The sequence below is a fragment of the Macaca nemestrina genome, chromosome X (assembly GCF_043159975.1).
Source record: "Macaca nemestrina isolate mMacNem1 chromosome X, mMacNem.hap1, whole genome shotgun sequence".
In the NCBI taxonomy this organism is placed as follows: Eukaryota; Metazoa; Chordata; class Mammalia; order Primates; family Cercopithecidae; genus Macaca; species Macaca nemestrina.
Genome location: NC_092145.1, coordinates 45264483 through 45279972, shown reverse-complemented (window position 1 = coordinate 45279972; position 15490 = coordinate 45264483). Strand labels below are relative to the sequence as shown.

Sequence of the window (15490 nt, the reverse complement as noted above, 5' to 3'; positions counted from 1 at the left end):
GGGAGTTAATCTTCCTTATGGTGGGTAACAGTCATAAGCACTTGGCCTCAGCGATCCCCAGATAGCTGTGTGCCATCACAGGAGGTGGTGACAGGAGAACTGAAGCTTGGGGAGGTTGTGTGCTAGGCCAAACACGACTCTCCTGTACCTCTCTCACTCTCTGTTTCCCTTTCATTTAGTTTGCCCATATCCCTTCATTGCTTACCCTGGCTAGCCTCTCATTTAGGATGGCCTGTGGTCAATGGCCCTCCTTTCCAATTATATTTCTCATAGTACTAACACTTGCTCCAGTGTACAAAAGCTGTCTTCTTTAAGAGTTATGAAAATGGGGATTGTTGAATGTAACACTGGGGTGGAGAAGAAGTGGATGGGAGGCTGAACAATGGTGGCAGTGAACTTGGGGCTGATATGACTGGGGGAACAGGAATGGGAAGCAGGCCAGGTGTTGACTGAGAGGTTGGGTAGGGAAGGTGGGAACCTGGAACCAGAGAGATTCACAGGTAGAGGATGAACTGGGATAACAGCTGGTGCCTAGATTGGATGCTTAGGAAAGAACTAAAGGTTAGTACAGGGATCTTTCCTGAGGAAGCTGAGAGAGTGTGTGGTTTTGAATGGAACCTGTGGATTTTTCTGGGAAAACCAGCCAAAAAAGACCTCAGTTTTATAAGGATTACAAGTGCCCATCAGACCTGGGGATGAGGCAGGCAGAAGCTATAATGAACCTGTCTTTGGGACTCTGAAACTCACCTGTGAAAACGCAATTTGCTGTCCAGTTGAGTTTGTGTTTTGAGATGTCTCACACTGTAGAGAGTAGATCTTATGAGTTGGCTGATGGCACAGGTGTGGGGCTGTTGGGGTGACTCCCTGTGTGCCATGTGGTCAAGGGCTAGGGCTAGAGTCTAAAGAAAAGGAGCTCCCATGAGCCCTGGTCTGTGTCAGGTGTGAAGTGGAAAGTGCATTGAACTGGGAGTTAGGGGACCTGGGTTCTCGTCAGAAAGCTTGTCAGAACCTTTTTCCCTCTGTTTCCTCACCTCTGAAATGGGGTTTAATAACATGGTCCTGCCTGCCTCCCAGGCGATGGCAAAGTGGAAGTGCTCTGTAGCACTTCTCTGTATGCTACCTGCTCATGCCTTTTGTTTCAGGTGCTGATATGGGCAGATTTCAGTGTGAATGCAAAGTGCCATGTTGGTACTGGGGTATGCTCAGATACATTCTCATCTTTGTACCATCCTTGTTTGAACTTCTAAGTCTCATCTCTTCCTATTCTATTTGCAGCCAAAGTGATAGTTTAGCTTTTTACCTCCTAGTCTAAAAATGCATGGCACCAAAATTTTCAGGCAGTTGGAAGCCAAGCAAAGAAGAAAGCAGGGATATTCAGGCCAAGGCTGGGGGCCCTTGCACCTCTGAATTAAAATGTTAGTTCCATGTGGCTCTGTTGGCTAACGTTGAATATGAATGTGACTCTAGCATGACAGGGTGAAGAGGTTCAGTATCATAAATCTGAGAAGTTGCTAAAGGAGGCAATGAGTTTACTGGAAATGGAATATAAATAATCAGGAATCCCCAGATAACTGTGTACCATCATAGGAGGTGGAAGGTAATGTAATAAGTAATCTTTCAATCAGATACATTTAGTTATATCAAGTCAGCAGATTTGAAAAAGGACCCTAGAGGCCAGGCACAGTGATACACCTGTAATCCCAGCACTTTGGTAAGCTGAGGCAGGAGGATTGCTTGAGGACAGGAGTTCGAGACCAGCCAGGGCAACATAGTGAGACGCTGTCTCCACAAAAAATAAAAAATAAAAAAATAAAAAAAGTTAGCCGGGTATGGTGGTGCACACCTGTAGTCCCAGCTACTCGAGAGGCTAAAGCAGGAGAATTGCTTCAGCCCAGGAGTTGGAGGGTGCAGTGAGCTATGATTGCACCACTGCACTCCAGCCTGGATAACAGAGTGAGACTGTCTCAAAAAAAAAAAAAAAAAAAAAAAAAAAAAAAAAAAAAAAAAAGATACGCTCTATACTGCTATGCTGGTGATAGAAATAGGCAAGACAGAAAAGATGAAAGAACTGAAGTTAGATCCATGACTGATGGAGGATAACAGGACAACCAACTGGGTTGAAACTGGAGGCTTGTTCTCTTTGGTAGTTTTCTGAGCTTCTAGCCTAGGGAAATTGTGGATCAGAAGCAGCCAAATGGACTTGTAAGGGAAATCTGTGCCCTAAAATCTGCTTGCCTTCTCTTGTCTGTGGGTATAGAAAAGTAAGATTTAACTGTGGTGCCCAGTGTTGCATTTTTACTTCTCTGTTTAGCATGTTGGAAGTGTCTTGGGTATTCCAGAAGCTCAGGAAGGCTGCTGGCATGACTCTGGTGACTCCAGAAGTATTGAGGACCTTTCTAAGGTGGTTGGGGCCCCTGCCTCTTCTCTGTGTACTGTAGCTTCTGAGTGTAGACTTTGATGGGCCTGATGCTGGGTAACTATGTGCAGCCTCCAACTTGGTCCCTTACCTAAGGTGAGTAACTTTACTGCTGGATCAAGGGTAAAGAATATTAGCTTTGTTTATTTCTTGGACTGCTCCTGAGGGGTGGGATGGGGAGTGGGGATAAGTCAGTGTTTGGATAATTGAAATTTCAAGTCTGTAATCCTTATCTAAAACCATTAAGATCAGATATATTTCAGAAATCAGAATTTTTTGGATTTCAGAAAGGCCATACAGTGCATGTAGAGTCTTTTACATACACTCCCAGTGGGGTTTGAGGCAGCACCCCACAATTAAATACATTATTATTTTTATGGGAAACATGAATATTCACCATAAGTGGAAGAAACAGTCTATAAATCGTCTCACCTCAATTCAAGTTGTATTTTGCTGTAACATTAGCTTTGAAGAAAACTTTCAGCTTTTAGAGCTTTTTGGATTTTGGGATTGCCAACAAAAGATTGTGGACCTGTAATTATCATGGGCTTTGTATTTTTAATGAAATTGATCAAGGGAAAAGGCACCTTCTTGATACGTATTTCCTTTGATGAGGTATCATGCAGGTGATGGTCTCCTGACTGTGTTCTTTTTAAGTCCCTTTCTTATTTTCATTCTTCTTCCTCTTCTTATTGGCAGGGATTCATGCAGGCGTCTTTCCTTATAGTGATTTTTCTTGTAATACCCTTTTCTTCTAAATATGGGCTCTGAGAGAACAGAAGAACCACATACTAAAGAACATACAAGTGACAAAGCCAACAAGTCCATAATACAGATATCCTGTATTAATAAGAGCTCTCAGCAATATAGGGACACATGTCAACGATTCAGTCACTACAGGCGAAGAAACTCCACAAACATGAGTTTCATTCCTTTGTCAATCCTCAGTTCTGCTGAATGTTTTTGACTCCTGTAGTAGTTCAGTCCAAGGGCAAAAATTCAGGATCTCAGGCTACCAGGAGTGATTCAATCTCCTGGGACATTTGTGAAACATGAGGATTCCTGGAGTCCCATGCTTGGGGAATCAGAATTCTTAATGGGGGAACCCAGGAATTTGTATGTTTTACAAGCTCTGCATAGGACTTTTTTGTTCCTCTTGATGGTTGAGCACCACTGCATGGGGGAAGGTCAAACTGCCACAGCTGCAGGGTTCCAAAGGCTGTAATCTGGACCTATGTCACACCAGGTATCAGGGAACTGATTTGTCTATTAGGACAAGGTTCTTTTTGTTTGGTTTTACCTGGGAGGAGAATGGAAGAGTAAAACCACCTAGGCATGTTTAGAAATAAAAGAATCAATCAAAGGGAGGCTTGGAACCTGGGAGTGGCAGTTTGATAGGGTTGCCAGCTAAAATAAATACAGGACAAATTTATACTAAAACTATTCCTTGTTTATCTTCAATTAGAATGTAACTGGGCATCCTGTATTTTTATTTGCTAAATTTGGCAATGTTGAGTATTGATAAACCTACCTTCTCCCATGGGAGGCAAACCAGATGGCATGTGTGTGCGTGTTCCATGCTCAGAATCTATTTTTACCTGCCCTGGGTTAAGTTTAAGACTGACTACTTGTGTCATCTTGAAACTGAAGCATTGAAATACTGAGTCTTCTCACCCTCCTTCTCCCTTTCTCATGTGCACACACACACACACATGCATGCATGCAAGCACAAACACATACCTGTTGCCTTTAAAATTTTTTCTGTTACATTATTGTGTTAGAGTTTTGGTTACTTTTTGTTATTGTTCAAGTAACATTGTCTCACTCTGTCTGGCATTTTTTCTTGCTAACCATTCTTAATTCTTCAATTGCAGATCTTTCTCCTGGCCTGCCCTCCATGTCGGGGAGCTATCGTCGTCTTCAAGTAAGAGAAAATTGACTTTTGCTCTGTTGCTCTTCAGAGTGTTTTTGTCTGTTTGCTAACAAGACTGATAATGCATTGCTGTGAATACCTTGGAACTGTACCATTTTGTCTCTGCACTTCCCAAAGGGATAAAGGTCTGTGAGGGCCTACTGAAACAGGGAAATACTGTGTGTCGAGACCTGGTTTTTGTCAAGCCCTGTCAAATCCTTTTTAGCAAATCCTTCCAGTAGCGGATGTATGGCCAAGGCATGCTCCCTTGGAAGGTGGCTGCCCGGCTAAAATTTCTCTTGAGAGCATGCTAGGGGCCAGACAGCTTCCTTTCTCTGAAGAATCTTTGCTTTGTGAGCCTACTGCTCCACTGAGCATATGGTTCTTCACATTGAAGGGCATTGTTCTTATGTTTTTATGGGTTTTTCCCCCTAAAGTGCAAATTAAAGTGAGGAGAGAAAAATACCCACTATTACAAGTTCGGACTTTCATAAAAATAGCAAGCATCAAATCTATTAAAGTATATTGCAGGCAAATAGCGTTTCTCTGAAGGCAGGTTTATTTAAATGAAATTATCAAGAGTCCTGGAACCCTCATTTTAACCGTGAATTGTGACCACCTTGCTTATCAAACCTTTTATTAGAGTTGCTAATGAGAAGCTAAATCGACTGAATTAATTTCATCTCTTTTCTCCTTCCCTGACCCCGGTTCTGGAGATGTTCTTGAGCAGTGAAATGGCCGCAAGCCAGAGGAAGGGAACAGGAAATAAAGAGCCCAGCAGATTCTTGGATAATTGAGAGTGGTGTAAATGGCTTTCTGATTTACTTAAGCCATTAAAGTGTTAGGTAGGGGAAAATGGACCCAATTTTCTGCTTCAAATAGCTCCTTGAAATAGCCACTTAGTCTCTTGCCTTAGGTGAGTAACTTTCAGCTGCGTGAGGGATAATGGATCCTGATTTCATGTATTTCTTACTTGAACAGCTCCTAAGGGAAAGGGGTATTTAACCCTGTTTTCCTCCCTTGATTTTCCAAAATGAGCTCCATTATTCAGTGTAATGTTTTAAAAGTAACATTTGTTGGTTCTATTTCATTATGAAAGTAACAATTCTCATTATGGAAAACACAGGGACACATAAGGAAGAAACATCATCCATCCCTAATCCAAGCACCAAGAGATAATTTTGCTTATTACCTTTTTTTTCTTAATAAGCAGAGATCATATTGTATATTGAGGTGTTTACTGTATCTTTTCTAAATTTAACTTGGTTTATAGATACATTCATATACGTGTGTAAATCATAAATATGATTACTGGATTTTTTTTTTTTTTGGTAGTGGTCCTTTCTTTTCCCTTTTTTCCTTCAGCTCCTAGTTCTACCTTTCCACACTATCCCTTTGTATTACCAAAACAGTATGTATCTTTTCACATTTTTCTCCATGTGCATAGATACACACACACATACACACACACAAATTTTGGAATGCTTTGTTGTTCATTGTTTGTTTTACAGAAATAGAATATTATATATACTTTAATATATCTTGCTTTTTCATTCTGCCATATGTCATAGAAATGTATCACAGTCTATTGATGTAGCTCTTATTCTTTTATAATGTTGTAAAATATTTCATCAATGCACAATGATTTATTTAGCCATTCCCCTATTAGTGAACATTTACTTTCTTTGCACGTTGCTGCCATTACATTCAATGCTGAAATCAACATGATTTTGTATACACCCTTATGTACTGTTGCTTTCAGTTTAGATATAGATGTAGGTAGAGGTATATAGGTATATATGAATGTTGAAACATATATTTATGTTAATAGATGTCACCATATTGATTTACAAAAACAGGCTGTTGTACTACACTGTTTGCTTTTGTATATAATATGTGAGATTATTATTTTCTTCGTATCCCTATCAGCAGTAGGTGTTATGGTTCTTTTGTAATTTTGACAACCTAATGGATGCAGTTTCTTGGCTACTAGTGAGTTTCAGTATTATCTCAGTTTTTTGTCCAATTAAATTTGTTCCTTATTCATATCATCTGCACATTTTCCTATGGGTTATTTATATTTTTCTTAATTTCTAAGACCTCTTTGTATATTTTAGATTTTAGCCCTTTGTTTATCATCGTTGTTACAGATATCTTTCCCAAATATGTTTATATTGACTTTGTTTGTTTTTCTTTTTAATTATTTTTTTAGTAGAGACAGTGTTTCACTACGTTGGCCAGGCTGGTCTTGAACTACTGACCTCAAGTGATCTGCCCGTCTCAGCCTCCCAAAGTGCTGGGATTACAGACATTAGCCACTGCGCCCAACCTATATTGACTTTGTTGATGGAATATATTTCCATGTAATTGTTTGCATTTTTATATCCAAATATGACTCTTACATAGCTTCTGAATTTCGAGTCTTGGTTAAGATAGTTTTCTTGAAGATAGGTAACCAGTTGTATTGGAATAATATATTAAATTATCCCTATTTTACCCTGTGATCTCTTTGCAGCTATTAAATGTTTTATATGCTGGGATCTACTTATGGATTCTCTATTCTATTTCTTCTATTTGTCTATTCATGTACCCAAATCATACAGATTTGATTACATTAGGCTTTAAAAAACATTTTTCTGGGGCTGGGCACGGCAGCTTACACTGTAATCCCAGCGCTTTGGGAGGCTGAGGCGGGCGGATCACTTGAGGTCAGGAGTTCGAGACCAGCCTAGCTAACATAGTGAAACCCCATCTCTACTAAAAATACAAAAATTAGCCAGGCGTGGTGGCACACGCCTGTAATCCCAGCTACTCGTGAGGCTGAGGCAGGAGAATCACTTGAACCCAGGAGGCGGAGGTTGTAGTGAGCCAGGATTGTGCCACTGCTCTGCAGCCCAGGGAAACAGAGTGAGACTCTGTATCAAAAGAAAAAAAATTCTTGGCTATTTGTTGTCACTTGTTCATACACACAGATTTTAAGATCACTTATATTCACCTACCTTTCTCAAATACTAGTGGAATTCTAATGAGAATTGCCTTAAGTATATATTTCAATTTTTAAATTATATGGCTCCTTTTATCTAAGAAATGGTATTTCTTTCCATCTGTTCACATCATATGTGTTTCAATTAGATTTATCTTTTTCTTCCTATCTGCTCTATGCCTTTCTTGATGCATTTATTCCTCAAGAATTAACAGCTTTTCTGCTGGGTACAGTGGCTCATGCCTATAATCCTGGCACTTTGGGATGCTAAGGTGGGCATATTGCTTGAGCTTAGGAGTTTGAGACCATCCTGGACAACATGGTGAAATCTTGTCTCTACCCCACCACCAAAAAAAAGAATAAAAAAAGAAAAAGAATTAACAACATTCCCTCTCTCCCCCAACCACCCCGTAATGAATGGAATATTTTTCCCCTTTCTGTTCCTAAGTGCTTTTTGCTAGAGTAGGAAAAGATTGTTGATTTTAAAAAATATCTTATATCTGGCTATATTACCAAATTCTCTTGTTCTTGTAAATTTTATTTTAGTTTTATCTGTTCTTTTCCTTAGTCATATCAGTTATTTCATTTTCTTATTGCATTTGCTAGAAATTCAGAGTTAAATAAAAATTGTGCTGATGGGTTACTCTTGCCTAAAACTGATTTTAAATGGAAATATTTTCTGTGTTCCTTCATATTTGCTGTTGGTGTTTGTTAAATAGTCTATTATACTTAAGTAGTTTTCACATTTATATAGAGATTTTAAAATATTTATTTATTTAGACAGTGTCTTGCTTTGCTGCTAGGATGGTCTTGATCTCCTGACTTGAAGCAATTCTCCTGCCTCGGCCTCCCAAAGAGCTGGGATTACAGGTGTGAGCCACTGTGCCCAGCCAATATTTTTTAAAAGAAGGAAGGGTAGCTGTGTTTTATCTAATGCTTTTTCTATATCTGTTGATCATGTGGGATTTTTTCATTTAAATTTTTGATACAATAAATTACATTGATAGATTTTCTGGTTTTGAACTACTCTTACATTGAAATACACCCTGCTGATAATAGTATATTATTATTTTGATACATTGCTGTATTCTATTGTCAATATTTTATTTAGAATCTTGCTTCAATATTCCCGAGATTAGAGTCATGTTTTTCTTAGTGCTCTTTTCTTCAAGTTTAAGGATTGAGGCCAGGTGTGGTGGCTCACGCCTGCAATCCCAACACTTTGAGAGGCTGAGTTAGAAGGATTGCTTGAGGCCAGGAGCTCGGGACCAGCCTGGACAACATATCAGGACTTTGTCTCTACAAAAAAAAAAAAAAAAAAAAAAAAAAAAAAAAAAAAAAAAATTAAAATTAAAATTAACAGGGCATGCTAATGTGTGCCTATAGTCCCAACTACTTGAGAGGCTGAGGCAGGAGGATCACTTGAGCCCAGGAGTTGGAGGCTGCAGTGAGCTATGATTGTGCAGCCGAACTGCAACTTGGGCTGCAGAGCAAGACTCCATCTTTAAAAAAAAAACAAGTTTAAGGATTAAAGTTATGGTGGCTATGTAAAATATACTGCAGAATGTTCCTTCTTTTTCTCTTGCCTGGAATACTTTAATTACCGTTAGAAATTGTATATCCTGACTGGGCGTGGTGGCAGGTACCTGTAATCCCAGCACTTTGGGAGGCTGAGGCGGTCAGACCACCTGAGGTCAGGAGTTCAAGACCAGTCTGACCAACGTGGTGAAACCCTTTCTCTACTAAAAATACAAAAATTAGCTGGGCGTGGTGGTGGGTGCCTGTAATCCCAGCTACTTGAGAGGCTGAGGGAGGAGAATCACTTGAACTTGGGAGGCGGAGGTTGCAGTGAGATGAGATCTCACCACTGCACTCCAGCCTGGGCGACAGAGACTCTGTCTCAAAATAAACAAACAAACAAACAAATAAATAAATAAATAATGTATCCTTTAAAGGTAAGATAAAACTTATCTGTGAAGCCATCTGATCTTGGTGCCATTTTTCAATGGGTAGACCCTTAATCACCTTTCTGATGTGTTCTGTGGTAAGCTATTCAAACGTTTTTGGGTCAATTTTGGTCGTTTGTGTTTTGCTAGGAAATTATCTATTTCTTCTAAATTTTCAAATTTGTTGCCAAATATTTAGTTGAGCATGTAATATCCTCTTACTTTATAATTTAAAAGTATCTCCTCATCTGTAGTCATGTGTTTTTTCTTGGACTTGATCTTGTCTGTTTTTGTGTTTTCTCCTCTATATATTAATCAGGTTAATAAGCACTTACCTGTTTTTGGTTGCTACATAGAACCGTGTTTTCAATTTATTTATTCTTTCTTATTTATTTTTTTTCTACTTAATTTTCAGCTTTTATCTTCATTAATTCCCTCTTCTGTTTTTTTTCTTATTCTTTCAAGGACAAGGACAAGTATTTATTCCTTATTTATTTATTGTCTTTTTTCCCCCAGTTTTTCTTCTAGATCCAAGGGTTACATGTGCAGGTTTGTTACAAGGGTATGTTGCATGATTCTGAGGTTTGGGGCATGACTGAACCTGTCACTCAGGTAGTGACAAGCCTAGCACTCAATAGGTAGTTTTTCAGCCCTTGTCATCTTCCTTGCCTCCCCTCTCTTGTAGTCGCCATTGTTTGTTGTTTTTATCTTTTTTTTTTTTTTTTTTTTTGGACAATTTCTCACTCTGGTGCCCGGGCTGGAGTGCAGTGGTGAGAACGCAACTTACTATAGCCTCGACCTCTTGGGCTCAAGTGATCCTCCTGCCTCAGCCTCTGACGTAGCTGGGACTACAGGCACTAGCCATGACACCTAGCTAGCTAATTATTTTAGTTTTTGTAGAGATGGGGTCTTTCCATGTTGCCCAGGCTGGTCTCAGACTCCTGGGCTCAAGCAGTTCTGCCACTTCAGCCTCCCGAAGAGTTGGGATTACGGGCATGAGCTACTATGCCTGGCTTGTTTTTCCTATCTTTATGTCTGTATATCCAACGTTTAGCTTCCATTCACAAGTGAGAACATGTGGTATTTGATTTTCTGTTTCTGTGTTAGTTAGGTGAGGGTAATGGCCTCCAGCTGCATCCATGCTGCTGCAAAGGGCATCATTTCATTCTTTTTATGGCTGCATACTATTCCGTGGTATACATGTACCATATTTTCTTTATCCAGTCCACCAGTGATGGGCATCTAGATTGATTCCATGTCTTTACTATTGTCAGTAGTGCTGTGATGAATATCTGGGTACATGTGTCTTGGTAGAATGATTTGTTTTCCTTTGGGTATATACCCAGTAATGGGATTGCTGGGTTGAGTGGTAGTTCTACTTTTAGTTCTTTGAGAACTCTCCACCCTGCTTTCCACAGTGGATATAAACTAATTTACATTACCATCAACAGTGTATATGCATTCCTTTTTCTCTACAGCCCCACCAGCATCTGTTATTTTTCAAGTTTTTAGTAATAGCCATTCTGATTGGTGTGAGATGATACCTCATTTTTGTTGTTGTTGTTCTTTGAGACAGAATCTTGCTCTGTTGCCCAGGCTGGAGTACAGTGGCCTAATCTCAGCTCACTGCAAACTCCTCCTCCTGGGTTCAAGTGATTCTGCTGCCTCAGCCTCTTAAGTAGCTGGGACTACAGACACGTGTCACCATGCCTGGCTCATTTTTATATTTTTAGTAGAGATGAGGTTTTACCATGTTGGCCAGGCTGGTCTTGAACTCCTGACCTCAGGTGATCTGCCCACCTCAGCCTCTCAAAGTGGTGGGATTACAAGCATGAGCCACCATGCTTGGGTTCATTGTGGTTTGATTTGCATTTCTCTAACTATTAGTGATAAGAGATTTTTTTCATATGCTTGTTGGCTGCTTGTATGCCTTCTTTAGAGAAGTGTCTGTTCACGTCCTTTGCCCACTTTTTAGTCAGGTCATTTGTTTTTTGCTTATTGATTTAAGTTTCTTATAGATTTGGGTTATTAGATCTTTGTCAGATGAATAATTTGTGATTTTTTTTCCCGTTCTGTATATTGTCTGTTTACTCTGCTGATAGTTTCTTTTGCTGTGCAGAAGCTCTTTAGTTTAATTAGGTCCCACTTGTCAATTTTTGTTTTTTTTTAGTTGCTTTTGAGGACTTAGCTATAAATTCCTTGCCAAGGCCAATGTCAAGAAGGTATTTTCTGGGTTTTCTTCTAGGATTTTTATAGTTTGAGATCTTACATTTAAATCTTTAATTCATCTTGAGTTAATTTTTGTATATCGTGATAGGAAGGAGTGCAGTTTCATTCTTCTGCACATGTATAGCGAGTTTTCTCAGCACCATTTATTTAATAGGGAGTTCTTTCCCCATTGTTTACTTTTCTTGACTTTGCTGAACATCACATAGTTGTAGGTGTATGGCTTTATTTCTGTGTTCTCTATCCTATTCCTTTAGTCTTTGTTTTTGTACCAGTACGACGCTGTTTTGGTTACTATAGCCTTGTAGTATAGTTTGAAGTCAGGTAATGTGCCTCTGGGTTTGTTCTTTTTGCTTAGGATTGCTTTGGCTATTTGGGCTGTTTTTTTGGTTATGTATGAATTTTAGAATTGTTTTTTCTAGTTATGTGAAGAATGACTTTGGTAGTTTGATAGGAATAGCATTGAATCTGTAGATTGCTTCAGGTAGTATGGCCATTTGAACGATGTTGATTATTCTAATCCATGAGAATCTAATATTTTTCCATTTGTTTGTGTCAACTGTGATTTCTTTTAACAGTGTTTTGTATTTATCCTTGTAAAGATCTTTCATCTCCTTGGCTGGATGTATTCCTAGGCATTTTATTTTTTTTGCAGCTATTGTAAATGGGATTACATTCTTGATTTGGTTCTCAGCTTGAATGTTACAGGTGTATAGAAATGCTACTGATTTTTTTTTTTTTTTTTTTTTTTTTTTGAGACGGAGCCTTGCTCTGTCGCCCAGGCTGGAGTGCAGTGGCCGGATCTCAACTCACTGCAAGCTCCGCCTCCCAGGTTCCCGCCATTCTCCTGCCTCAGCCTCCCGAGTAGCTGGGACCACAGGCGCCGCCACCTCGCCCGGCTAATTTTTTGTGTTTTTAGTAGAGACGGGGTTTCGCCGTGTTAGCCAGGATGGTCTCTATCTCCTGACCTTGTGATCCGCCCGTCTCGGCCTCCCAAAGTGCTGGGATTACAGGCTTGAGCCACCGCGCCCGGCCTGCTACTGATTTTTTTTATATGATTTTGTTATCCTGAAACTTTATTGAAGTCATTTATCAGTTCTAGGAGCCTTTTGTTGGAGTCTTTAGGGTTTTCTAGGAATAGAATTATATCATCAGTGAAGAGAGATAGTTTGAATTCTTCTTTTCCTATTTGCATGCCTTTTATTTATTCCTCTTGCCTGATTTCTCTGGCTAAGCCTTCCGGTACTATGTTGAATAGGAATGGTGAGAGTGGGCATCCTTGTCTTGTTCTAGATCTCAAGGGGAATGCGTCCAGCTTTTGCTCATTCAGTATGATATTGGCTGTGGGTTTTTCTTAGATTACTCTTATTATTTTGAGGTATATTCTTTCAGTGTTTAGCTTGTTGAAGGTTTTTATCATGAAGGGAAGTTGGATTATATAAAAAAACCTTTTTCTTTGACTATTGAGATGATCATATGGTCCTTGTTTTAAATTCTGTTTATGTGTCGAATCACATTTACTGATTTGCATATGTTGAACCAACTTTGCATCCCAGGAATGAAGCCTACTTGATTTTGGCGAATTAACTATTTGATGTGCTGCTGGATTCAGTTTGCTAGTATTTTGTTGAGAATTTTTGCTTCTACGTAGTTTTCTTTTTTCATTGCGTCTTTGCCAGATTTTGGTATCAAGGTGTTGCTTGCTTTGTAGCATGATTTAAGGAGGAGTCTCTCCTCCTTGATTTTTTTTTTTTTTTTAATAGTAAGATTGATTGGTACCGGCTCTTTCTTCTTTATCCATCTGATAGAATTTAGCTCTGAATCTGTCTGGTCCATGGCTTTTTTTGGTTGGTAGGTTTTCTTTTTTTTAAATTACTGATTCAATTTCAGAACTCGTTATTTGTTCAAGTGTCAGTTTCTTCCTGATTCATTCTTGGGAGGTTGTGTATTTCTAGGAATCCATCCATTTTCTCTAGATTTTCTAATTTGTGGGCATAGAAGTGTTCATAGTAGTCTCTGAGGTTCTTTTATGTTTTTGGGGGATCAGTTGTAATGTCACATTTGTCATCTCTGTGGTTATTTGGGTCTTCTATGTTTTTTCTTTGTTGATCTAGGTATCAATTTATAGATCTTGTATATCCTTTCAAATAACCAACCTTTTTTTATTGATCCTTGGTATGGATTGTTTGAGTTTCAGTTTCATTCAGTTCTGCTCTGGTTTTAGTTATATCTTTTCTTCTTGCTTTGGAGTTAGTTCTTGTTTTCTAGTTCCTCTAGGTACAACTTTAGCTTGCTAATTTGAGGTCTTTCTAACTTCTTGATGTAGGCATTTAGCACTGTAAATTTTCCTCTTAATACTGTTTTTGCTGCATCCTATAGATTTTCATATGTTGTTTCTATGTTCTCATTAATGTCAAAGAATTTTTTGATTTCTGCCTTAATTTTATGGTTTATCCCCAAATCATTCAGGAACAAGTTATTTAATTTCCAAGTAATTGGGTCTTCTTGGTATTGACTTCTATTTTTATTCCACTGTGGAACAAGAGTATGCTTGGAATGATTTCAAGCTTTTTGAATTTATTGAGACTTCCTTTATGGCCAAACATATGTTTGATCTTAGAGTATGTCCCGTGTGCAGATGAGAAGAATGTTTATTCTGTGATTGTTGGGTGGACTATTCTGTAGATGTCTATTAGGTCCAATTGGTCAACTGTCAAATTTAAGTCCAGAATTTCTTTGTTCATTTTCTGACTTGATGATCTGTCTTACACCATAGTGGAGTATTGAAATCCCCATTATTATTGTGTGGCTATCTAAGTCTTTTTGTAGGTTTCAAAGTATGTGTTTTATGAATTTGGGTGTTCCAATGTTGGGTGCATATATATTTAGGATAGTTAAGTCTCCTTGTTGAATTGAAGCCTTTACCATTATGTAATACTCTTATTTGTCCTTTTTTACTGTTTTTGGTTTGCAGTCTTTTTATCTGATGTAAGAATACCGACCCCTATTCTTTTTTGTTTTTCATTTGCATGATAGATTTTTCTCCATCCCATTACTTTGAGCCTATGGGTGCCATCACATGTGAGATGCTTCTCTTGAAGATAGCAGGTAGTTAGGTCTTGGTTGTTTTTATCCATCTTGCCACTCTGTGCCCTTTCAGTGGACATTTAGACTGTTTACATTCAACGTTAATATCGATATATGAGGTTTTGTTCCTTTCATGGTGTTGTTAATTGGTTGCTTTGTAGTCTCGATTGTGTAGTTGCTTTTTGGAGTCTATGAGCTATGTTCTTAAATGTGTTTTTGTGGTGGCAGGTATTGTTCTTTTGTTCCCATGTTTAGAACTCCCTTAAGGAGCTCTTCTAAGGCTGGTTTAGTGGTAACGAATTCCCTTCGCATTTGCTTGTCTAGAAAAGATTTTATTTCTCCTTCTCTTATGAAGCTTAGTTTGGTGGGATATGAAATTCTTGCTTGGAATTTCTTTTTTCTAAGGATGCTGAAAATAGGCCCCCAGTCTCTTCTGGCTTGTAAGGATTCTGCTGAGAAGTCTACTGTTAGCCTGGCGGGATTCGCTTTGTAAGTGATCTGACCCTTTTCTCTAGCTGCCTTTAAGATTTTTTCTTTTTCATTGACCTTGGAAAGTCTGATGACTGTGTGTCTTGTGGATGGTTATCTTATATAGTATCTTGCAGGAGTTCTCTGAATTTCTTTAATTTGCATGTTGTCCTCTCTAACAAGATCAGATAAATTTTCATGAACTCTATCCTCAAATATGTTTTCCAAGTTGCTCACTGGGTTTCCTTCTTTCTCAGGAATGCCAGTGAGTCTTAGGTTTGGTCTTATTACATAATCCCATATATCTTGAAACTTTTGCTCATTTTTAAAAATTCTTTTTTCTTTATTCTTGTCCGACAGGGTTAATTCGTAGGACCATTCTTTGAGCTCTGAAATTCTTTCCTCAGCTTGGTCTAGTCTGTTGTTAATGCTTCCAATTGTATTTGGAAACT

At 38.7% G+C, this 15490-nt stretch overlaps 1 protein-coding gene across 12 annotated transcripts in view; it reads left to right on the top strand.

Annotated features, from left to right (window-relative positions):
* Positions 1 to 15490, top strand: part of LOC105490509 (transmembrane protein 164) — a 344079-nt gene that overhangs the window by 61059 nt on the left and 267530 nt on the right. For 10 of the 12 annotated variants that reach the window (XR_011618045.1, XM_071088239.1, XM_071088243.1 and 7 more), the window contains one exon: positions 4291 to 4340. The exons of 1 other annotated variant lie outside the window; for it this stretch is intronic. Coding sequence is in view for 9 of the 11 variants with exons in the window: in XM_071088239.1 (XP_070944340.1) it covers positions 4291 to 4340 (50 nt within the window). In the remaining 2 variants the exon portion in view is untranslated. Of the gene's footprint in view, positions 1 to 2000; positions 2513 to 4290; positions 4341 to 15490 lie in introns of those variants that run through there. One more of the 12 variants, XM_071088242.1, reaches the window with a different exon arrangement.